At 40.3% G+C, this 25,877-nt stretch overlaps 2 protein-coding genes across 2 annotated transcripts; both read right to left on the bottom strand.

Annotated features, from left to right (window-relative positions):
* Positions 1-112: 112 nt before the first annotated feature.
* mespaa (mesoderm posterior aa) lies at positions 113-1,041 on the bottom strand. Its single transcript, XM_042410409.1, has 2 exons — positions 358-1,041; positions 113-199 (listed from the first exon to the last, which is right to left on the bottom strand). The coding sequence occupies exons 1-2, from the start codon at positions 1,039-1,041 to the stop codon at positions 113-115; spliced, it is 771 nt and encodes a 256-aa protein (XP_042266343.1).
* Positions 1,042-11,539: 10,498 nt separating this feature from the next.
* sv2ba (synaptic vesicle glycoprotein 2Ba) lies at positions 11,540-25,618 on the bottom strand. Its single transcript, XM_042412343.1, has 12 exons — positions 24,817-25,618; positions 20,283-20,463; positions 18,234-18,385; positions 17,831-17,964; positions 16,856-16,945; positions 15,412-15,525; positions 15,204-15,292; positions 14,807-14,971; positions 14,526-14,659; positions 14,083-14,283; positions 13,807-13,966; positions 11,540-13,006 (listed from the first exon to the last, which is right to left on the bottom strand). The coding sequence occupies exons 1-12, from the start codon at positions 25,292-25,294 to the stop codon at positions 12,823-12,825; spliced, it is 2,082 nt and encodes a 693-aa protein (XP_042268277.1). The 5' UTR covers positions 25,295-25,618; the 3' UTR covers positions 11,540-12,822.
* Positions 25,619-25,877: the final 259 nt, after the last annotated feature.

Here is a 25,877-nt window from a genome sequence, read left to right as displayed (position 1 = left end):
ACACAAAAGGACAGAAATGTGCTTTGTTCAAAATAACAAAAACATGAAGTTGTGTCCATATATTTTGTTAGAGGTCATTGTTGCAATGAAAATAGATGAGTGACCATGTCTCTCAGCATTGTCTGGGAAAAGTGACATTTTGGAGTTGTTGCTGTGGCATCCAGTACTGCTCACTGTTGAAGCAAACTCCACTAGGAACCTGGTGACAGAAATCAGATGTTGGTTAGGAACACATTCGACTGTGACTTTCTGGAAAATCTTTGTAAATACATTGGTAATGATAAACACAAGCAAATCCTCCATTTACAGTTAAGAGTTATTTAGATTTATGGATTTCTGTGACTGATATGAACATACCTGATATGAGTTCTGCAGAGAGGGCAGCTGGACTGTGCTCATGGTGTTACAGCCTGATTCTTGTGAGCTGTGGCTGGCGGCTGGTTGACCCAGGAACTGGTTGAGAGTTTGAGGCTGCACCACTAAGCCTGAGGATCTCCTTTGCTCCAGCACCTCCTCGCTGAGGCCCAGCTGGGCTGACAGGTAGGAGATGTAGCGGATGGTGAGGCGCAGCGTCTCAATCTTGGTCAGGGTCTGTCCGGCTGGTGCCACTGATGGTGGTAGGTATGCTCTGAGGTGATGCAGAGCCTTGGTCAGATCCCTCATCCTCAGCTTCTCCCTCTCGCTGGCCGTCTGGCGCTTCTTACCCGGATACCTGGACCTGGATTTCTTTGTGGTGGAGGTGGTTGTGGAGGATGTGGAGCAGGGCAGAGTCTGTTTCTCGTGGGTAGGACGAGGCACTGTAGGGCTGCTGAAGATGAAACAGTCCAAGGCATCTTTTTCGTTGGCCTGGAGGGAGGTGGGGGAAAAGCAGAAGGAGTCCACAGAGGAGGTGGGAGACAGGCTGCTGCCAGCGCTGAAATAGCCAGGGTCCGTGGCTGGATCATAGGCCAGAGGATCATAAGACTTGTCCAGCAGAGACTCGCAGTCAAACAGGAAAGAGTTCTCCTGGAACTGAAGAGGAGGGCAGTAGGACACATCCATAGCTGCTGGTGTAGTAGTTGTTGTCGTAGTTGGTTGCAGGCTCTTCCCTGAGCAGTGAGCTGTCAGTGTGTTGCTGGTGAGGCAGGCAGAGGATAGTGAGGAGCAACAAGGAGGCTGCTCCATATATGTGGTGGGAGGTGCGAAGTTGCACCTCCGGCAGCCACCTCTGGTCCTGAGAAGCTCTGGGAGCAGGGCCGACACCTAGGCCAGGGGGTCCCATGGGAAACAGGCCAGCTCCTGGAGAAGGTGTGACCTGGCAGCTCGCACAGGCATCATAAACTGGACAGATTCACACTACGCTCCTGCAGCCTGGGAACATGATCCTGCCATGACAGGGGTTGTACCTGGGTCACAGATCTGAGTAATTTAATTATATTCCAGTGTGTTGTGGAAGCAGCTAAACCAAAAAATCTACAAAATCAACTGTAAAACACAAAGGTGCTCACAATATCACAGTTCTTCTGATTATGCACCATTTTCTGAACAGGTGGGAAGACAGATGGATGAGTAAATGACAAACACAGTAATCAATGCTGTGTCCCATCAACATTCATATAAAAGTTTAGTGAGACATTGAAGATAATATGGCAGTTCTACATCTGATCAGTGAGGCTCTTTCTGTCCTGGTATTTGATTCCCTGCTCGGTTGGGCTGGAGAAGTGTGCCGGGGCAGCTGTGAGGTGTGAGGAGTTTACACCTCATCCTGTTTGGACAGCAGTAGGCCTCACAAACCTGGGAACCCTGATCCTCACAGAAAGAATGCACAGCAGCAATAACTACTGCCCAGCAAATCTTACATTTTATATTTTCAACTGTGTCTCTTATCCAGTCTTATCCAGTCTTCCTGTGAGGTCCATGGATGAATAATGTTCAGTTCCCAGATTGGTAACATTACAAACAACCCACAGCACTAAGATGAGATGATAATAGCACCTTGGTAATATTAAGGAGTATTGAATAATAATTAGAAAATTGGAGAGAAGTGCTAAAAAATGGTCAATAATAGCTAAGGTTGGTGGCCGAGGGGGTTTTGATATGCAAATTTGAGCGTCAGGATCATGATTCATTGTGCAGCTGAGGACATGATGCATCATGTTGTCAGGATTCAGTTGAATATTATTACATGATACAAGGGGAATAATGGACAAATTTGCAGTATTCAGTTTGCTATTAGAGACATCTGCAAATGTTTTAATCTGCTTTCATCAAAAATGTTTCAGTTCTTTTGTCAGCAGTTACTCTTTTTCATTTTGTGACAGAAATGGTTCTATTATACTTTCTCTGACCTCTGCTCTGATTCATGAACTGAAGGTTATACTACAGTTATGTTTTGAAAAAGAGCAAGAGCTGCATATTGATATAACTGCATGTCATATCAAATCACTGGTGAATTTAATTTAATTTAGTGCATAAACATGCACTTGATACCATTCAACTCACAAAGGTAACTGCATAACCGTTGCAGCAGTAACTACTCAAATATGTAATTTTTACATATTTGTTATGCTCAATGGTTCGTTTCATTTTTACTCACATTTAGCAGAGTAGCATTTTCACATTTGAACGGTATCTACAGATCACTGTTTTCTTTCTGATATTTCTGTGGATTTGAGTGTCAGGTGGGGAAGGTGGATCTGAGTCCTGAGCAGCGTTCCCACAAACTGCCGCGTCACATTTGTCTCCTGCTCTGCAGCAGAGGTGAAACCTTGTTATGAGTAGACGTGTGAACCGGTCTCACGCAGCTCTCCACCACCACTCTTATGCAGAAAAAACAGACATCTGAATGAGGAAAATATAAGAAGTAAAGGTGGAATTCTTCTGAGGACTTTTGAAAGTCAGATTTTCTCATGTGTGTAAACTAAATGTCAGTAAAACAGATTTTTGCTAAAGCAGTGGTTTCATTTTTTGTTTATTCTCGTGCTGGAAAGAGTGTGAGGTGACACGAGACCTGACTACTGACTTGAGGACTAGTCCCCACATTGACCTTTAACCCCTCCCCCCGCCACATACATTATTATGTGACTTATGACATTAGATGAGTCATGAGTCAGTTTTATGTGTTTTTGTCACACACTGTATATGACTGATAAATTAAGTACTCACATTCACATCAGTGACACATATAAAATGAATGATTGTACTTATTAGAACTTCAAATATTAATTTTCCATTTAAATATCTATTTTATTTTATATTTTGGGAAAGATCCTGTTCTATTTCTATTGCTGTTTCTTATTGCTGGTATAAACAGAATATCCCTAGCTGTCAACTCTCTTCTTTCCCTCCCAGGCAGATGATAGAGAGAATCTGTCTTCTCTTAATCCACATTAGCTCTGACGGTGTTTACTCACATGTAATGAGTGAATAATCAGCACAGCGGTGCTAACCCTTTCATCCCAAACCCTTTTAGCCCAGAGAGTTTATTAGCTTTACTGTGATGAAAGACTTAAGTGAGTATATTAGGCTTTGTGTTAGGTTTGCTGCATGCATATCAAATGAACTGCACCTATGTGGCAAACTAAACACTCAGGCCTAATTCCCCTGTCTGATGTGTAGAGCCACACTTCTCTATGAATATTAAAGCCCTCTGTGGTAGGTAATTAGGGCTGTAGGTGAGAGAAGGGGGAAAGAGTGGGAAAGATATATCTTAGTCTAGACTTAGCGGTGCCAAGGACCTCTGTGTGTTTGCAGAGCCCCATTAACAAAGATACACTAAATAAACTAGATAAATTGCAGCAGGGGCTGATCTGCTGTAACTCACCTCTCATGTTTAAATCCAGGAGAGAAAATGACAATAAAATATCTGGAAAGACTTGTGATTATATTATATTATATTATATTATATTATATTATATTATATTATATTATATTATATTATATATCATTGTATACTGTATGTGTATGATTCTATTTTGCAACCAAACACATTTTCAACCTGTTGTGTCACATTTTCTAAAAACAAATTGTTTTTAAGTGTTGCAACAAACTCCATTTTCCTCTAAAGAATTATTTCTTGTGATGTCATTACAAACTTAATACTGTGCAGCCAAACATTGTTCAAACCCACAGAACCATTTTGACTTTTAGTGGAGATGCAAAGGTTTCAAAGATACCAAATATGTCCGGCTAAATTTGGGGGGAATGTGAATAAAATAACGCACAAGACATTTAGAACATTAAAATGTTTAATGAGTTTTTTGTTCTTCTCTTTTTTAGATAGTTTACAGTGAAGATGCTGACAGAAAACATGTGGAGGGAGAAAGGAGGGTATTACAACATACAGCTCAAATCAGCGTGTTTCAACCAGGACACCCCTGGAATATTTCCCTGTGTTCGAATGGTGCAGGCTTTTCACTCACTGTAAACACCACATACTGTACAGTAGCTTGAAGAAAGAGTTTGAGATTGTCAGACTGAGTGGAATAAGGTGACTTTAACAACCTTAAAGCTACTTAAGGAGAAACTAAAGGGGGGGGGGGGGGGGGATGTACATTAAGGGGTTAATCCCAAACTGTCAGGTTTTGTTACATAAGTAAATGTGTTTGGCTTTTGTCAAGCTGAAAATTTTGATAACTGCAAAGGCAGATTCCTTCTAATTCATAATGTCTGTATATGCTTAAATTACATATTAAAAAGTAATATCTTGGATAATATATAAACAAGTGTGTAAAATAACTTTTTGATGAAGCTTCAAATCCTTTTTAATACACCTGACCAATGCACTTCATCTTACTTTGTATATTTTATGGTGGCAGCTGCTACATCATGATAAAACAATAACAGGCAGAGAGCCTTGCCATTTTATTACTATTTTTTATTACTATTACTTTTCATTACTATTACTTTTACTATTGTGTATTTTATGAACACTGGGAACCATCACTAAAGACAATGAAGTCTTAATCCAGTCCAGAGGCCACTGTTGAGCCTGTGTGGTACCAGTGTGCCTGTATGACCAGGAGAGGGCACTGTGTGACATTTTTTCCTCGGAGCACCAACTCCATTATGCCTCCTACTCACTGGGAGCTAACCAATCTGACCACATGGCTCCATTCTCTGTCTTTTAAACTATCCACTTTCCTCAACTTTAGCCAGCTTCTAAATCTGAACAACACACATAATGATTACCTGTCTGCATGGTCAATATGTTTAGTAAACAACCAACATCATGACCTGCAATCAAGGTAAGGAGGCTTCAATTGAAGACACAACATCGTGACATTTTAATATTTTATTATAAATAGTGGTATAAAGAAATATAAAAATAGTTGTTAGACATATCAATATTTACACTGAACATTTCATAGGACAAAATAAATAAAACGTAGAATCGCATATATATTTCAAATAAATTACTTGATTCACAGTGAGGCAGTTAAAGCAGTGAAGTAGTTTGTGTCTGTTGTTGGATGATGACGGTGAAGTGTCAGAGCGTTTCACCCCAGTACTCTCTCTGAACCAGCGGGATGCAGAAGTCTTTGCCACACATCTGTATTGAAAAGAACAACAGGAAGGTTTATTAGCATTTGTACTTAGAATTTTTTCAAAAAGATGCAAGATGAGTCATAAAAATAATGATTTTGATTTAGTTTTGAATGAGTATTGTGGATGTACATGGGTCTGTAATAAATGTTTTCCATACCTGACAGGAGGAGGGATGTGTTGCTGGATGTGACTGCAGGACGGCGTCCATGCTGATATCTCTCTGAGGAGCTTCACTATACTGTCTACTGTACTGATCCAGGGCCACTCCAAAACTACAGCTCCCTGAATGCAGTGCGGCAGGCTGACTGTGACACTGGGTTGGATACAGGCTCTGGTTCAGGCTCTGGATCTGCAGCTGGGTCTCCTGGCCTCCCAGGGAGCTGTGCTGGAAGTAGCTGAGGATGTCAGGTGAGGAGGTGTCACTGGCCGAGGTGTCTCCTTGCTCCCTCCTCTGAAACAGCACCTCCTCGCTGAGGCCGAGCTGGGCCGACAGGTAGGATATGTAGCGGATGGTGAGGCGCAGCGTCTCAATCTTTGTCAGGGTCTGTCCGGCTGGTGCCACTGATGGCGGTAGGTAGGACCTGAGGTGATGCAGAGCCTTGGTCAGATCCCTCATCCTCAGCTTCTCCTTCTCGCTGGCACTCTCCCTCTGCTTGCTGCGGATCCGGGTGGCTCGGCCCGTCTTCCGGCCACGTCCAGACAGGGAGCACGATGAGGACTTGAAGGTCTGGGAATATCCGGTCTTAGCTGCCTTGGGAGTGGAATGCGGCAGCCGCTGGTAGGTGGGTGACAGGCTGGAATCCATAGAGGGCACAGGGGAGAGTGTTTCTAGAGAGGAGATACTGGAGAGGTCCGAGTCGGAGAACCACTGGTACTGCAGGCTATCGTTGAGCAGAGAGACAGAGGAGGTATCCATGTTGTGTGCAGGGACTAAGTGGTCTCACTAGAGAGACTGGGAGGCTGTGTGTGCTGCTCAGCTCTGTTGCACTGGTTTATAAGTCCAGGCCAGGCCACAGAGGTGTGAAGTGACACCTCCACAGATTCTCACAAACCATCACTGTCTAAAGCAGAGGCCACTGCCCCACACACACACACACACACACTCCCTCACTAGGACCCTGTCTCTACCTCTCCTCTGTGTCTGGGAAAGTTCAGCTACAGGAGTTGAAGTGTGAATTCTGACTCCTGCTCAAAACAATAAACAGTTTTTGCTTTCTGGGTTTTCATCCCTGCAGCAACACAGATGCATTTTGCACATGTCAGAGGGATTATGTTTGTTTTGAATGATCAGATTTCTCTCTCATTCACTTTTTCACACTAAAGTCAAAATAACTGGTCAGCAGACAGGACAACATAACAGGAAAGTGTGATGAAGCTGTACACTGCAAAAATATAACCTGTACACCCACACAGAAAAAAGTGCCTGAACTCTTAGTCAATGCTTCCAAAATCAACATGTGATCACAACGCTCCATACATGTACATACCTACAATAACAATAAATCCAAAATGTTTACAATAGTAGAAAAGTATGTGGAAATTAAATAGGATTTGGGATCCATTAACACCAAATATATATAGATCTATAGTTGCAAAGCATAAAAATCTGTCTTACAAAAAAAATTAAGCACATAACCAGAGTGTATGAATATGAAGAACAAGTCTGCACAAAAATACAATCCTATAGACTGATAATTTGCAAAAATGTCCTTATACTCCATTACATTTATCTGACATCTATAGTTACTACTGTAGGTACTTGAAATTCTACATAAAAAAACACACACAATCTTATAAATATGAGGCATTTGTACAGATTTAACTACCCAACATTATATAAAAAGGTTAAAATTAGCTCCATCACTACAACATTAAAATGCTGCAACATGATAATGCATTACTAATAATCTAATAATTTAATATGTGTAATAGTACAGCACTCTGAAAAGGTTTCATAATGAATACTTTTACTTTTGACACTATTAGCACTAGAAGCTAAAAGTACATTTTGCTTTGCATACTACTAATTCTGAATACAGGACTATTTTTACATTGTGGTACTGATACGTTAAGTTAAGTGAAGAGTTTCACCACTGATTTACAATCAGTCTTGAAAGATAATAAAAAATACGTTGAAAAATTGGAAACCATCTGAGAATGATCAATAAAATGAGCCACCGTAAAATAAAAATGTTCATTCATGTTCATTCAGTCTCTGTGGAGACACAGTATCAAGACTATGGTATGTCTTACACTGAAGGAGTTTTCTTTCACAATTTCCACCTGTGAAGGGAGTGATAATAATGGATCTGTGCTGCCAATGTATGTCAGACTGCATGCACGAGTGGTACTCTGTAGAATCACACCTTGACTCTTTATATTATGTTTGGTGTGTGGCTGGTTAAATTGTTTGTGGGTAGAGAGGGGACAAAGTGAGCATGGATTAGTTTAGCATGTCTAGCAGTTTAAAGTTGGCTTTAGTGCCATCCATTTATGATTTACTAAATTCCAACCCAGTGCAGGATACCTTAAAAGTCAAGAGGTTTCTAACAGTCAGGAGAGTGGAGACTCCTGTCCTTGTCATTGGTTGAAACTTCCCTCTCTTACTTCTTCTTCCTCACCTCACTCCAACCTTGAACCTGACAGCCGTGTCTTCTACCCTTCTCTTGATCTCCTCACTTTATTTCCCACCACTTCTCACCAACATGATCATTTTATTGTCACAGCGAGTCAGGCGTGATCTGTGGTCTCTGACCCTTCACTTTCTTCATCTCTGTCTAAGAAGTGAAGCTTCCTCTACTGTGGCTCTTTTTATGTGTGATTCTGGAAACAGTAGAAGTCTATGTCCTTAATTCCTAAAATACACAATAAATGTAAATACATTAAGGTTTAATGAAGCATGATGAGCTGCATTATCCAGTTAAAGCAGAGGCGTGATGGTTTCACACTGATGAGAACTGATGAGTCCGGAGGTGTCGCTTCACACCTCAGCTGTGAGAACCAGGAATGCTGCGAGTACTGTCACTGCTAACCTTTCTCTGTCCCCATCTCTCTCTGCTTCCCCTAGTTTTTCTCACAAACATCATTTCTCAACACTTTTTTTCTTTTTCTGGGCAGCAAAAAAAGATTTTGCTTCAACATCAGATCTTTTTTTGAAAAGCGATGCCGTATGACATGGATAAAGTGATGTTAAATCACATCTTTAATGCTCAACACAGTGGATAATTCAGATTTTTCTAAGCCTAGTTTCCATGAAACATCAGCTTCCTGGCTGGCTCAGTATCAAAGTTTTATCATCCCTGATTGGAGGACTGGCTTGCAGCAATGCAACTCACTCAAAAAAAAAAAAAACTCACAAAACAAATAGATGAAACCCAAAACTGTCCTTCGGCTTTGAGCACCTTTGACATTCTTTGAGCAGAACACTGAAACCCTAACAGTGACAGAGACCCTAAAATGTAAGGGTAAGGGGTATAACTATGACTGTCAATCAACAAGATGAAATACATGACACCCCAAACAAACTAATACAAAGGTGGGTGCTGTGTCAAGCTGAGGGCAGAGTGAACTGGGGTTGAACTCGCAGCGCGACCCTGCCACCCTGACCAAGGTGAGGCTGTGGGAGCCTGGCTGGGAGTTTGGCACCTCTGGATGAACGCCCACCCACAGCAGGCTCTGAGGCTGGGCTTCCTGCCACCTGTCTGGGCCTCCACGACTCCATCCACCCCACTGCGACCTCCAGTGTGCTCCCTCTCAGATTTGTGTGTGGACAGGTAACACTTTAAGTCCCCCTACTTAGCATCAATAAGCAATATACAAACATTTAATACATGTTTATAACACATGATGATGTAGTTATAAGCAGATATAAGGACATTTTCAAGTGTTTCTTAATGTCTAGTATTTGTCCATAAAAATAGATTAGAGGAAAGAACTGAGACAGTCAATGAGCATTTTGTTTTTTCAATTTTAGTGAAAAAAAATTAAAATAGGAGAATATTTGCTATGTTAAGCAAACAACTGAGTATTGAGAGACACAATGCAATAGTAATAATGAGAAGGCCTACTTCTGTCTTTCCCTGTTTAGATCTTTGATTGGGAACCCATTTCAGCAGCAACAGTAACATCAGCGTGGTGTCTGGGAAATTATAACAAATACTGTTACTTTCATGAGTTTAGGTCATTATTTGTGTCTGTTGTTACAGCTACCAATATTTTAGGCTATAAAAGAAGGGAAGTGAGAGAGAGCAATTTAGACTCTAAGGCTCTAAAATATTCTTTTATTACATTTTTTAAAATTAAATTTATTAAATAATTTACCACAAGGCTGCTCCTGTTTTCATAATCAAGCTAATGTGAGTTTAATGTCAAAATGAATTTAAAAAAACCCTGAATAAATGAAATGCAGGTGCTTCCACATGGGGGTCACCAAACAATTTGATGAGTATGAAAATTATTAAAATCATATATCAAAATCATATGTTATGGCCTTCACAGCCACCAGATCTCACACACATTGGGAAATTGTATACCAATGTGTTGGATAGAGCCCTCTGCCACCACCATCTAAACATCAAATTGAGTAAATATACTGTATATATTTTGGATGAATGGTGTTCATCCCTCCAGTGGAGTTCCAAAGACTTGTGGGATTTCTCATCAACATTGAAGCTGTTCTGGAGGCTCGAGGTGGCCCAACACCTTACATGATTAGACACTTCATGTCATTTTTTCCTTTAATTTAGCAACCTCCTGTATCTCAGTGCACACTACAGTTAGTTCACTACTGCACAGGTGAACAAATATGAGGCATCATGTTCATGAAGATGTCAACCGTTATGCGATTCAATCACACTTCACTGTTAATTAAAATCTATGGTCTTTTGCTTTATAAAGCCACAATATGTTAAATTCACATTATTAGACAGATAACATTAATGAGTATTATCAACAAGACTTCTTTCAATTAAGTTTTGTAACTGTAAACGCAGTATCACAAGTCTGAATTAGTCTGACCAGCTTTTTTGTGTGTGTGTGTGTGTGTGTGTGTGTGTGTGTGTGTTTTCAGGGGATGAGGTGGTGGGTGAGGGGGTCAAATTCTGCACCATAGGTGTGAAACATAGGTGGACTGGAGAGGTCAGCCAGAGTGGGAACAGTAAATTTTATGTAATTGTGGGAGAGTGACATCATTAAACACAACAACTAGACAGAATAAACTGAATTAAGTTAAATAGTCTGACACACAGCATGAAACAGGAATCAGGCAACAGGAAGTGACATCTGACTTGACAGGTATGCTGATAATTGTCTACTATTGCTCCCCTTGAATGGAAAAACCTATCCATTAATGTAACATTGATAGGCCAAATCTCTCTCCACATAAAGTCAAAGAAGATGAAATAAAAGGATTAGTTCAAGAGTAAAATGAAGTCTATTGGTCTCCTCTTTGCTGCCCTCTACAGTTTGACATCCTGATAAACCTGGAGGACAGATCAGCAGTGTGTCTTTCACACCTTGGCCAGAGTAAACACATCCTCCTACTACCGGCACTTGCTCACACTTGTGTGCTGCCATGTTTTTACAAGCCCTCCTCACCGACCCCTCCCGACACACAGCTGCCACTGACATGGGAACAGTAGCGTTCAGGTCCCACTCACCGATATTATGCCTGAAATATAACACGTTTCTAGAAAGCAAAGTTAGGTCTGGACTGTTTACATTTGTGTGTTAGACCCACCGAGGGTGAGAACGATGAATGAGCAAAAGATTCAGATTTTTCAACTGAAACATAATACTCAGTCGTCTTTTTACCTTGAACCATGAGGCTCAGAGTGGAAACTCATCATGACATCTGTGATATATTACTTAATGCTTTATATGTGTTTAAAGTTGTCAAGTCAAATCAGAAATGTAAAGTTTAGAACAGATTTCACCTTAACTGTCTGTTTCATATCTTCATTGCACATTCTGCATCTATCATCAATCAGGAAACTGGGTCATAATCCCTCAGCTTTATTCAAGTCATCACGGAGCTACTATTTTACAGCTAATATACACAGGTCTACAGTATGTACAACAACAAATATAGTATTGGTAGTCAGACTATTGTGTTTCAGTAAATTTACAGACATGTGGATAACAACCACACACACACGCATGCGCACGCACTCAGACACACACAGCTCTGTCATGCCCAAAAAAGTAACATGCTCCTTAGAAATCTTGACACATGTTGTCAGAAATGCAGCAGGTTCTGTAAAACAGTTCTTCATCAGAACGTTACAATGAGAGCATAATATCAAAACATCTAATCTCACAAGTTTTGTATCACTCTCTCTTGTTTTTTTTTTTAGAAAAAAGACGAAAAAAGAAATCAATAAACAAACAGAACAATTCCTTACAATTTGTCATGGCAAGATTTGACAGTTAAGACTCCGATTCTACGTTATCACCAACTACAGAACACAGCTCTACGGTTAAGGACAGACACGACGTCTCAGAGTCGAAGACAAGACGACAAACAGGAGGAAAATCCAGTCAGCTGTTCAGGTTGGATTTGGATGAGCTCGGAGAAATGAACAGGAGCGGATTTGATTTTTTTTTTTTTAAAAAAAGCTTTCCACATTTAATAAAGGTTAATGTCTAGAGAAAACAAACCAAGCAACAACATGTGAACTAAAGATGACTAACTCAACTATAGAGACCACAGGACGGTGCAGAATAAACAAAGACTGGGTGTTTTCTCTGAATATTAACACCAGCAGTAATACTGCTGCTGAGCCTCGGCAGCGAATACAATAGGATGGAAATTCAATTCAAGTTATGACTATGAGTCCTTTCTCCTTTCTTTTTCTCCAACAGGGAATGAAATCAAAGCACAACATGGTAACAGGTACTACATCACCTTTCAAGTACAGACACGTTTTCATCTCATATTAATCTTTCTTTTACATACACAAACCTTAAAACAAAACAAATTTCGCTACACTGTGTATGTGTGTGACTAGAGGATGGGCAGTAAATGATAAAAAGAAAATGACAAACACTGGTTTCATATGATGTGACAGAAATGCTGGGCAGCCTGAGGAGCTTAGAAGGAACAGAAAGCAACCACAGGTTCATGTAGGCAACCAGACAGGTTTCAACATTTTTAATCCCATGACAGACTCGTAAACACAGTTAACATAGCACGGCCATTCTTCCTTGTCTTTCCATCTCGGTTTAAGCTGATACTTTCCAAACATTTTCCCTTCTGATACTGTGTTTGGGGCCTGGAGGCTGCAGGAGTTTGGCTTTTCAAGAGAGGATTTTCTCCCGGGTTTCGGGCAGCTTGAGAGCCAGAAGACCTCCGCAGACGAGGGCGGCGAAGGCCAAGAAGATGGGGATGATCTTAGTGATGCCAATGAAGGCTGCAAAGATGAAGCTGGCAATGATGGCTGCAAACTTACAGATACCATTCAGGATACCAAACGCTGTCCCTCTGCAGAGTCAGAATAAAAACACAGAGAGGTTGACAAACCTGAACCGCTACGATTCAAGAATAAAGAAAAATGTTGCTAGCGTGTTGTTTAATGTGTTTATAATGTTTAGTGTCATTATAGGACGAGAACCCACATAATGGAAAAATACATGATAGAAAGCTAAAAGCTAGATTCCAGGCAAAAACCCAATATTCTCATAAGTTGATGATCCATGTAGAAGACATGCAAATAAGTAATGGCATTGTTCTTGTATTACAGAGTAGTACTTGTTAGCCATAGAACAGGATTATAAACAAAAATGTGACTAAATGGTGTTTGTTCTAACATAGCCCTGTTTGGATGTAGAAAAACCTAGTGTACCTAGGTACACTAGGTACACTAGGTACTTTTAACATACATATAGATGTAAATGTAATTAATGTAAATATGTTAATAATTAATGTAATGTTTGGTAATAACGCTCATTTATTACTGTAAGCCGAGCATGCTAACGTTTGCAGCTTACGTCAGAGCAGATGAACACACTGTTTAATCCATTACATCTTCATTTTTGTGTGTTTTTGGTTTAAGAAAGGTTTTAAAAAGACACTCTCAAAATGCTTTAATACTGAGTATATCTTATATTACAGCCGCAGTACTACTGTGCCTTGTTACTGTTGCTAAGATATAACTGTACAAGTGGGTGAGGGGTTCAGCTAACGGTCAAATGCCCCAAACCTTTCAGGAGAGGGGTAGAGATGAACTGTGTGTAGTAGATCGAACTGGACCTTTTATCAGGGGGATAAAGGTGGACTTGTACCTTTTAGAGGAGGGGTAGAGTTCCACTGAAATGACCTCTAGTCCATTCCAGGCTGCCACGCTGACGGCATAGAAGAGACACTGCCAACATATAACAGCTCCTTGACTGAAACTCAGCAGCAACAGGAAAGTACAGGCAGATGACGCCAGCATGGAGCCACCTAGAAAGATAAACGATCAAATACTAAAACGGATTTGGCCATAAAAGACCCATCTGTCCTGGGTTACTGTACATACAGTGTAGAGTGTATTTATATGCACTTTCTGCTGATCTCACCTATTATTCGGATTCTTCCTATTTTGTCCATGAACAATGCTGAGATGATGTTGCCAGGCAACACAGCCAAACTACCCAGGAAGCTGACCATGTAGATGACTATGTCGTTCTCCTCCTGGAAGTTCAGATGGCAGCCTTTCTTTGGATGGAGGAAGGTGGTGTTCTCCATCCGACAGTCTTTAAACTTTTCCTGCCAGAGGTCTGAAGAGAGAGAGAACGGAGGCAACATTTTTTTTTTACATTAGGCTGTGAACATAAGTTTTTTCCTCTTCGTGATCTGATAACATATTGCAAAGTGTTGGTGTTTTGACGAAGATGACTGTTTTAGGGCAGCGTTAATACTTTAATATATATTTTATACCACTAATGAGTTGATTTTATTGAGCCCTGGGCCTTAATGTGCCAGGAGTGTAAAGGCATTCATTACTAATGCTGCATGGTACCTGTGTTATAGAAGACAGTGTTTTTGATGGTGCAATTCTCAAAGAAGGTGTTGGTTGATCTGACATCCTCAAAGTAGCAGTTTTCAAACAGGGAATCCTCAAATTTCACAGACTTAATCTCGATGTCTGCAAACCTAAATAGAAGGACACACAAAAAGAAATGACATTAAGCAGTAATATAAATAAATGGCCCAAATTAGCCAATTTCCAGTTAAAAAAACTAACAGAGGTATGCTGGATTATAGTTGATATTAAAAGAGGGATGGTGTGAAGACACCCACTTGTCATGGATGTATTCTCCCTCGCGGTGGATCTGGTTGACGAGGGAGAAGTTGAAGTGGAAACGTTCTACCCGTTCTCGGTGGAAAACTCGGACCTTGGACTCGTACTCCTCATACTGCATGTACTTGATCATATCAGGGAACCACACTCCCAGCCCATGGTAGCTGATACACACAAAAGCACAGGAAACCCAAAATTATCTGCATAGCTATATACCACTACAGGAGTGTGTTTTTTCTGACTTTGGTGACCCTTTAACTCTATCAGTGACAATCTTTCTTCCCACAGATAAACTCTGCCTTGGAGAGGTTTATAGAGCTCTACTATTCAGATTGTCTAACACCATCTAGAATGCATAACTTAATAAGCTGCATAGGCTAAAGAGTGTATTCCTACCTGAAGGCCAAGCAGAACCAGATAATAACCAGGAATAGGCCTTGCAGTCTGAGATCTGGAGCTGATAGTGACATCACGTTAGCCATCACCTATAAGTCAGACAAGCAGGAAATATATGAATTTTCTATGAACGTAAAGGAACAGAAGATGGAGGCACAGCAAAGTTTCTATTCTATAGTATTTTTTAGTGCCAGTGTAATTTGCAGACCTGTTGCAGCATGGTCATGTGTCTGACCGTCCAGCGCTGGAAGGCGGTGCCGGTTTCACTCTGGATCTCTATGAACTCGTCCTCCTGTGTCTGTGGGGTCTTAATGTTGGTCACCTTCACAAAGAGAGAATGGTTTGGACATTCAGATTTAATCGACACCTTCATCTTCATTACTGTTATCATTATTACTCAAAGTATATTCCCTTATTTCAAATGTTATATTGGTACATTTCTCATGTTTGGCTTTAATAAGATGGTTAGGGGTTGACAGATATTTAGAAATGATAAATGAATTTAAAGATTTTCAACCTGATTGATGGAAAACCTGATTAATTACAACTAGGACAGAAAGCTGCACACTACAAAGAGTCTTTATAGTATAGTCTTTATTAAAGACCCATTTCCTTGATTATAATTTCAAATTTCAAGCTGTCTTCATCAGGACATCAGTGTAACATTTGCTCTGATATTCAAACATGGTGACCTCATTCAGTCAACTAATAATGAGAGACAGGTGGAGTTCATTGTTATTAAGTATTTGTGTACACTTCATCTATAGCCTGCTGTATTTGTAAGGTATGCTGTTTACAAAAATCTTTTTATTAAATGATCTACCGTATCACTTATGTTTTATAATTTAGTCTTGTGCCCCCTAATAGTGAGCTCATCTTATTTGACGAGTTTCACCCGTTTAATCCCGTAAAGTCCAATGAAATAGTTTTCACCACGTTTGTACCATATACAAATACTCTAAAGCACATATAATGTGCTATTTGTGATATCAAATTATTCTTCTGTTTTGTACTAAAAGCAAAGGCAGAAAACAATCTTTTTCAATACTTTGAAATACTCCAACCAATCTCAAATTACTTATTCTATCACAGCAGACATTTTCACTTGCAGGAAAAGCACAGGTGCAACCAATAACATTAATGATGTCTATGTTCCCCCATAAGCCGTGGCAGTGAGCCAGTGTGCATGACCCTGGACCTGGAACACCTGAATGAAATACGGCAATCGTTATCGTCAGTAATTACACCTGTGTCTTTCCTGCTGGCGTGTCAATATGCCTGCTGTGAAAAAGGTCTTTTGTGCATGCTGGATTACTGTCATGTATAACACCTGAATGGAACAGTGCCATTATTAACATTACTAGTGACACCTGTTCTTCTCCTGCTTTGACAAGTCATAATGTCTGCTGTGAGATCAATACAGTCCATCAAAAACACAGTCAAAATCAGGCTATGTATGCTGGCGTTTTAAGTATTTCTCATTGTGGTATTCTCTCAGTGTGACAGGTTTTGAGGTCTTTTTTGTTGTCATTTAATGTCCAGAAGCACATCAGCTTTTGTCTCACCTGCACAAACCTGAGGATCTATTGTAACATTGTTGAGTTACATGTATTTTGTTGATAACGGCAGTATTGTTGTAAATAAAGACTTACAGTGAAAACTCTCTCTGGTTCGCCCTTGGCTTTCCAGTTGGTGTCATGAACCCGTCGCAGGATCATCCATGCCTCATCATGTCGGGCATTCTGAAATAAACACATAGGTATCTTCTGTTGGGATATTATCTGCTTTGTGTCAATTTAATTGTAATCTTTATGTTTTCTGTATCTGTGTATGTATCTTCGTACTGTATACACATATATTTATACTTGTTAATCTAGAGACAAGTGTTAATATATATTTGCTTAAGCTATAAAAGCTAGTACTGTATCTGTGCAAAAACTAAACTAAGCATGCATCAAACCAATGTGATGTAGCTTTGTGGTGTAATAGAGCCATGTAAATTGTGGTTTAATTCCTCTGTAATTTATTATAAATTATACAGTTTTCTCTATATGAGTGAAAATAATTACTATTTATAAAAGAATAAAAGAATTACTATTTGAATCATGGGTCACCCAACCACCGAAACCTCCCCACATACAGTCTAGTCAGATACGCAGTTGAGTAACAATGTTCCCATGAAGTCTGCCTCTTATCAGCTGGGGAAATGTGTGATTATTTGGGGGTGTGTGATAGGATGAACATGCTGGAGCAGCCCCGCTGTAACATACAAATACAATATCACATGTGGTTAAAGGTCTGACAATGTCCTGGACGAGAAACATGGGTGGGTGATGTTCTGGTGACGCCTTAGCAGCCCTTCGCTACCTTTGCACAGCAGTGGGATGTTGCTTTGGTGGCTGATGACTCAACATTTTTAACCAATCACAGCTTGATGTTTAATACTGTACGCTGATATAATGAATATTGGGATAGGAAACTTATAACCAGATGTTTCATAATTCATTGTCAATTTATCCTGAATCCACCAAGCACGCAATTGTGATAAAAGATAAAGATAAAAATGAATGCCAAGTTTTAGAGCTAAAGCGACGATCACATCTGCTACGTTGGTTCAAGTATCTGACCTCCAGGAGGAAACGAGGGCTCTCCGGCATGAAGATGACACCGACGAGTGCAGCCAAGGCAGGGAAGAGACACACCAGAATAAACAATCTCCAACTGTGCATCTGGATCTCTGTGCCAATGGCGAAGCCCCAGCCTGGAAAATCATTCAATAAAGGAAGTTCATATTTAAAGAAACCATCTTTCAGGAGATATTTTCATTTCCAATCACATCATAAGTCCAATAAAACACAAAAAGCATTCCATTTGTCATCTTTTGTGCATATCAAACTTATTTCATGCACTAATGTAACAAAAACAGCATATTACCTCGAGTTTATGGACAGTATATTTGAATGTCTCTGTCTTCTGTACTATACTGTACATGTGTGTGTGTGTTAATGTGAGTCAGTGTGTGTGTGTTACCATAGTGAGGGATGATTCCCCAGGCAGTGAAGGAAGCATACAGGCCTCCCAGCATCCAGAACATGCAGAGCCAACTCAGATGTTCACCACGTTTATCCATCTGTAGGAACTCGGTGAAATAGGTGTACACTATTGGGATGGAGCCACCGATTCTGGAGGAAGAATCACAAGAGCAACATTTACAGTGATCTCAGGTCTTTGATGCCTTTACTGTTGGTTGTTATTTGTCATCTTGGGATTTAAGAATATTTTGTACTGTTGACTTCAGAGAAAACGGTCAGTTCACCCAAATTACACAAAGACATAATTTCTCACTTACCAAATGTAATATCTATCCATGCAGATATTTGTGGTTTTATTCCGAACATATCTGTCTCTGAGATTCGTGCCATCTTTTCAATACAGCTGGGCTGAATGGAATTCTATTCATGGTGCTCAAAGGTTTGAAAAATTAAATTTAAAAAAAATCAACATCTTTCTGTAAAAAATGTCCAATGACCTCCCTGTCAGCAGTTTTCATTGGAACAACATTATATTGAAGAAATAGTCTCCATGACAACACACTGTCTATAGTTTGCATTTATCAGCCTTTTTAAGATGAAAGCTAACAAAAAGCTTTTAGGCTCATGATGTTCTCGAATTCAATTTTTTTCATAAATCACAACAGTTTTATTGTCAGGTTGACAGCCTCATACACATTGCAAACTCACTGCATTACATTAGGTAGCAAAGCTCTCATCACTACAGTATGTTCAACATCAAGACAAGTAAGGGCATTTGGAGAGATTTCTCTATTCTTTATGATGATGAGAAATCTTGTAATAAGAGGGTGTGGAGTCTGTATGCTCTTTGTGTTTTGTGAAGCCAGCAAAACAGTCCCAGTTCCTCTGCAGATGTGAGTGTTAATGACTAACATGGGGCTCATTATTACCGTAAATCAGCAATAGCTGAATGTTTTATTTCGGTGACCTTGTATTTTTTGGCTTAGCAAAAAGCTCAAACATCAATATAACAGGTCTGGGGTACACTCTGGTTGCCATCATTATTAAAAGAAATGTATTTTTGAAAGTTGCAAAATCAATCTGTGCACAGCAAACGCTTTGCCCGAAGGTGTTGGCGACAGCAGGACTTCGACAATCAAACTCAAATTAAATGCAAGCAGAAAGCATTGTTCACTTGTTTTAATTAGTGTAATAAAGAAATGCTCTGTTAAAGTAAATAAACATAACTGCCCTTGTGTGCAGCTCACGGTTAATGTGTCTTTGAGTTGGTGTTAATGGTATGCGACTGTGGTGTGTGCCAACAGGAAAAAAAACTCCACGCTCTCACAATTGGAAGGCGTCATGGAGCAGCATTATTTTAGCTGCATTGCCAGTAGGGTAAGTAAACTTTATCTCATCTGTGAGTGAGACACAACCAATGAGCTTTGACTTTGTGTTACATCAAGATATCATTTGAATTAAATGAACAACCCAAGATGTACAATATAGAATCCCACTAAAATAGAAGCTGCTTGTGATGAAGCACCAAGCAACACAACAAGTTAATGTTAATAGCTCTATAATAGGCTGTAATTCTTTAGGAAACCCCCACCCACCTGTACTTAAAAATCTGTCCTGAGCTGGACTAAACTGGTTTTGAAAAACAGCAAGACACTAGATTGAGTCAGAGATAAAGTAAGTAAGTGAAGTATAGAAGAGTAAGGAACATAAATTAATAAGTGAGCAGACTTGTGCTTGAATTATGTCTTCTCTATCCTCCAGGTTGTTCCTTAAAGACCAAAGTTTGTTTTAATTTAAGAGCTGCATATTACTCATCTAACTCAAATGTCAGGAATCCAATTTTAGAACAAATATCTTTAAATGCAAATGAACAGATGTACTCCCCACCCGCCCAAAATGTTACAGAATCACTTTTTCCCCAAAAGGGTTATTTATGGAAAAGGTCAGTCATTATAAAAACCTAGGCGAAAAAATGTCATTTATTCAAGCAAGCACTGCAAATGTAAATGTAAATGTGAATGTGAATTTAAGTGTAAATGTGTCTCACCCAAAGCCGGAGCAGAACCTGAAGAAGAGGAAGAAGCCGTAGCCCTGAGCGAAGCAGGACAGGAAGGAGAAGACCAGGTCGATGGTCAGGACGTAGATCAGACACTTCCTCCTCCCCATCTTATCACACAGACCCCCCCACACCAATGCCCCCACCATCATGGCCACATACACCAGCAGACCTGCGAATACACACACACAAACAGAGACTCACTTAGAGGCATTTGACCTTTAAACTTGTTACATTTTACTCCCATTATGCATGACTGATCTTACTGAAACACGTAGATACACATACTTTCATACTTATACATACACACAAAAATCATCAGAAGGATAATAGATCTGTTTAAAAGATGAATACAAATAAGGACAAAAACTCCACAAGGTTCCACAAGGGGGCACACTTTACCCTTCTATGAAGACAGAGGAACAGAGAAATCCACACTAACCACTGTAATTCAGTGTGATGCATCCTTACGTGTGTGCCCTGACCAACATTTCTGAATATTCATAATGATGTGCCAAGAAAATGGGCCTGGAATGATAGTAACATTTCCAGAAACCGGAATGAGAAATAAAGGTCAAATTAATTTTGAGGCATCTTCAGAAAGAGTACTTCTCTTCCGCCACATTCACCCTGCATGTTTTAGAAACTGCTTTCAGCTTTATGATTACTATTGCTGCATTTGTCTTTGCGGTCATCTGGATTTTTTTGGACATTTTTTATTACCTTGATTACATCCTGTATCACTGCACAATTCATTTTTTTCCCTATTCAGTCACAGTGGTCTGTAGCCTATCCCAGCGTGCAGGAGGCAGGTGTTTTCGTTTGCTATTTCAACAACCCTGAAAAGTGACCAACTGTGTGACCCATTACTGCACCAAGGAGATAAAAACAATCATGTACTTCCTTTTTTATGTCTTTAAGAAAAGTGATATTGTCTCCCCTGCTGTCAGTGTCAGGACTGAAACCTACAACCTCGGCCATCCTCTCCGTCATGTTGTTCAAACCTTTCAACCCATACTTCCTGCCTGCTCTGTGTTTTTACTACACACAGCCCTAATTACAGTGGGACTAAGCAGCTTAACGGCACGTGGAGCCATAGTGTGCACCTTCCCTGTGGATTACTAGACTATCCAAATGCTCCAGTGCTCCACACGCCAAGCTGCACCTCCCTAAAACTCATTCAACAAGAGACTGGTCAGGGCACCGGGAGAGAAAGAGTCAAGGCTGACATGTCACTTAATGTCTTGGCCAAGTTACTGCCTAAGGCAACATGTATGCCTTAGATTTGTACACTGACAGGTTGACAGGGTGACTTTGTGATTAGAAAGCCTGTTTCTTCAGGTGGAGGCTGACGATCAACCCTTGCAGCAACATGCATCTATACACCTGTTAAAGTGTGCTTGGGCACAGGGCAGACACTGAATCCCCGGAGGGAAAAGAAGAATTCACCTATTTCTTGCAGTATTAAAAGTGAAAGCACAGTAAGTGCATTTAGCACTACTAGATGAAGAGACAATCTACATGAAAAACTGACAAAAACACAAATCCAGGAGGCCTTTGCAGATCATGCATTCACCCAAATGTACCCTATGTACTGTCTTGAGAAATGCTTATCCTATGTACATAATTAAGACTGTTACCTTTGTTTTAAATTAAATTTCATTCCAGATACAAGAAATTAAGCTCACTACTAATGATATAGTATCAGCTATATTTCTTCACTTACACAACCAGGTAACATTTTAGAGCATTTATCTATGTGAGATGTATGAACGCTGTATCACACAGTGTTTTAACAAAATGACTTGATGACATTTTGGAGCCTTAAAATAATAATCTGTTTCATTGTTATATTATTAATGACTGAATCAATGCCACTGAAGTTGTTACAATTTATGGCTGGCCTGGAGCCAGTTGCACCAGCTGGTCGTAAGTACAAACTTGGTGGTTCTAACATTACGTGTTTACTAAGTGGATATTTTACACTGTGCTAAATTAAAACTGGTTTCAAAGCACAAACTAGTTATTACATAGAGAGTTGTTACTGCTGTTAATATTTATAGTCAGGTATAAAGGTTACATAGCTAAATGAACTGACAAACCTGGCTAATATATGACTTGTTTAGATTGAAGAGTAAAGGAGGTGAACTGACGCTGGATTAAAAATCTGTTTAATAATGATATAAAGGAATACAATATTCCTCAAATTACACAAACAATTTGCCATGATCAAATCATGTTGGTTAGGTTAGCGTTAATGGATATTTCTTGCTCATTCTAAACTACATGAGTTCTACTAAATCTGAAAAGCATATTTCTCCATGTATGCAAAGTAAAAACAAAGAAATTCCTACAATTACAAAGAATTGGCAGTGAGGTTTAATATATAGCTAAGTTTCCCAAAACTATTGTTTGTTGATCATGTTTGACTGAAAAGTGCTACAGGTGTTTCCTAGCAACTGATACATGTTATGTCTTTGCTAGCTAAGAATTTCCTTAAGCTTTAATGATTCAACCCAATTTAATAAGTCAGTAGTTTGAAACTAGCTTGTAGATATTGATAATTTAAGACCTGTAGTTATAATTATTTGACAGACAAAGATAAAGTGTAAAAGGTAAACTCCGTCTAAAGGAAATGACATCACAGAAATGGACATCGTTTTTGATTGATGTGATCTCAGGGAGGTGCAGTGCAAACACACTACAAAAATGAATGCTAAGTACCGAAGATATTCTAGATTAACACTTTAATAGTAGCAGGCAGGAACCATGAGGCCACCTCATAATGTATGCATGACCTTTTTAATTACAATTCTGGTTTTATTTGAGATATGCATTAGCTGCAGTGCAAGTTTAGCTATTTTTCTCCCTCTCCCTCTCTTTGGTTATGTCTCCAGAACTGCATAAAGTGTAAGATTTAAAACCAGCCAGGACTTCTTTGTCTCCAGTGCTATTTCTCCCACTATGTCTAAGTCCCTTGTATTTTAAGTCTATAGATTAAACAATAAAACCACCATTAAAGGTAAGTGCATGACCATCTTTTTCTTCTTAACAAAAGGTTTGGTAGTCTATCTGCTATCTCAGACTAAGGTTAAGATTAAACACGTCTGCTCCCGTGTGTGTGGTGAACAGAGCATGAGCGTGAATCAAATCGGATCATTCTGCAGATCTACTTCATATTCTCAGCCAATAATCAGTGCTCCCCTCCTGCTCTGCACAAACAGACACTGTGATTTCATTTTCACCAGGCCTTCCTCCTGCTACCACAGCCTGTCAGAGGCCTGAAGCGTATCTGACAGCTCTGCACCGGGCACTGCAGGCCGCCAGGCTCTCTGACTGCTGCAACATGCTCCATATTAGCCTGGGAACACACACTGAATACAATCACCATCGGGTTCCTCATCAATCTCTCGCAATGCCTCATCCCAGGAGCCTGTTGTTAAGATGAAATGAGCGATGTGCAATCTGCCACATCGCCTGGCTACACACGAGGCCTGGGAAATAAGGTGAGAAGCTTTAATTTGCAGTTTAGTTGTCTGCACTGAAAGTGAGGAACAGACGTTTTCAAGGTACACTTCCAGTAAGTTGGGTCCATGCTGCATACAAATTTCAGCATCATTTTTTAAAAAGGAAACACTTCTCTTAATATACATTATACTGCTTATACATGTGTGAGGTACCTTACATAATGAAATATTAACATCCCATCATTTCGTGTAGCATCCCTTCAGACAAAATGTTGGTTATGTTTATTTTTTTATGTTTCTGTATATTTGCCTAGAAAGATGCAAACCTATTTCCCTAACACATCCCAGCAGCTGGGTGATATTTCTGTCTGACGCATTGGTCTGCAACCATGTGCCATCAACAGCCAAACATATGCAAAATTTTGTTCCAGCCAAGCAGAGCAGCATATCATTTCACTCATGAGTTCCTCCTCTCTGGCTAAAGATTGGACCTATTCAACAAATGATTGCAATTTGCTAGTATTGTAGGTTTCCAAAAGGTTGTATATGTTGAGGAGAAATGCGTTTGCTAAAACATTTTTTTTAGCCATGCTAGCAGTGTGGCTCTAGGCATGGCAATGTCGATCTGTTAGTTGGCTGGTCCACAACTTTTGTCCAAGCTGAAATATGTTAACTATTATACAAACTGCCATGAAATTTTGTACAAACATTCATAGTCCCCAGAGGATGAAACCTAATTACTTTGGTTGACATTTGTGGTTTGGGAGTCATTTAATGGATTGCCATAAAATTTGCTACACACATTCAAGTATCCCCATCATATCATGTAATTTGGTGGTGGTTGTCCAGTTCTTTGGTTTATGACCATAACTAATGACATTCTCATCAGCCTCAGCTGTACATGCGTTTAGTGCTAATTAGTAAATGTTAGCATGCTAACACACCAAACTATTTTGATTTTGTAAAATCTCTTTTTTTTTCTCAAAAAGTTTTGCACTCAGCAGCACCCTCCTCTCACCTCAATATTTCCACTTTCCACCTCCTTTGCTGTCACTTACCCAGCAACCCCTTGTCAGCATTGGATATACACATGTCCTTCTCAGCGCTGGGCAGAACGAAGCCCACCACAAAGCCATCCACCCCATCAGCCATTAGTGCCAGGCCCAGCACGAAGAACAGCATCCACTGGAAGCGTCCATGGCCGCAGTCCTCCATGATGCTCTCGTACTGCTCTGGCAGGTTGTCCTCCTCCTCTTCCTGCTGGGCAGCCAGGCGGGCTTTCCTCTTGGCCTCCAGCCGAGCTGCCCGCCGCGCCTCCTTGATCTCGTCTGGGTGAGGGATGCCCTGGTACTCCCCCTCGTACATCTGTTCATCATCATCTGCCCCCTCGGTGGCATCACTAGCAGCATCTTCTTCCTGTGGAGGGTAGTCCGTCTGGTAGGGGTAGCCATCCTGACCACCTCCATCCTGGGTGTAGGTGTACTCTCCTCCCTCTGTCACCTGCTGGTTCACATTGTTTTGATAGGGGTCATCCATGGTTCTGGCTGAGTGTAAGGGGACCAGGACTGACTTTGCCTTGTAGCCGTTGTATGCTGAGGAAGCTCAAGTCGTCAGCTATAATGGCATAATCCTCCCCAGGAGCCTTGTGCTGCTCTCAGTGTTGCTGCGTCTCCTGGATTCCAGGTGTCAGTTGCAGGTTTTCAGTTTTCAGTCACTGAGGAGGTTGGGTCTGAAGTTTAAGGCCTCAACAGCTGTGATGAAAGACTATTACCTTCATTGATCTGCACAGAGCTGCATGCTGAACCTAAAACACAACAATGGACACACATCACAGATGGGCTGTCAGCAACACAGCAAAGAAGAATGCGCTTGTAGGGCAGAGACATTGCTATGCAACAGTGCCCTTTGGGACAGCTTGTGACCTGCCATGTCAAGTCACACTTACAGTCTCAAAGGGCTTTACAACATTTGTATTATAGAAAACATTAAGGGCACATCATGATCTTTGACCCTCACCTGAGGATGAAGTCCTAAAGAAAACTAGGTAAAGTCTAGAAGTATGTGATTTGCCTACAACATTTCATGTAATTGTAGTGGGGCCAGACATTTCTTAATTGAT

Source organism: Thunnus maccoyii, chromosome 1 (assembly GCF_910596095.1).
Source record: "Thunnus maccoyii chromosome 1, fThuMac1.1, whole genome shotgun sequence".
Lineage (NCBI taxonomy): Eukaryota > Metazoa > Chordata > Actinopteri > Scombriformes > Scombridae > Thunnus > Thunnus maccoyii.
The sequence above is the reverse complement of the archived record's forward strand: the minus strand, read 5'-3'. Positions and strand labels throughout refer to the sequence as shown.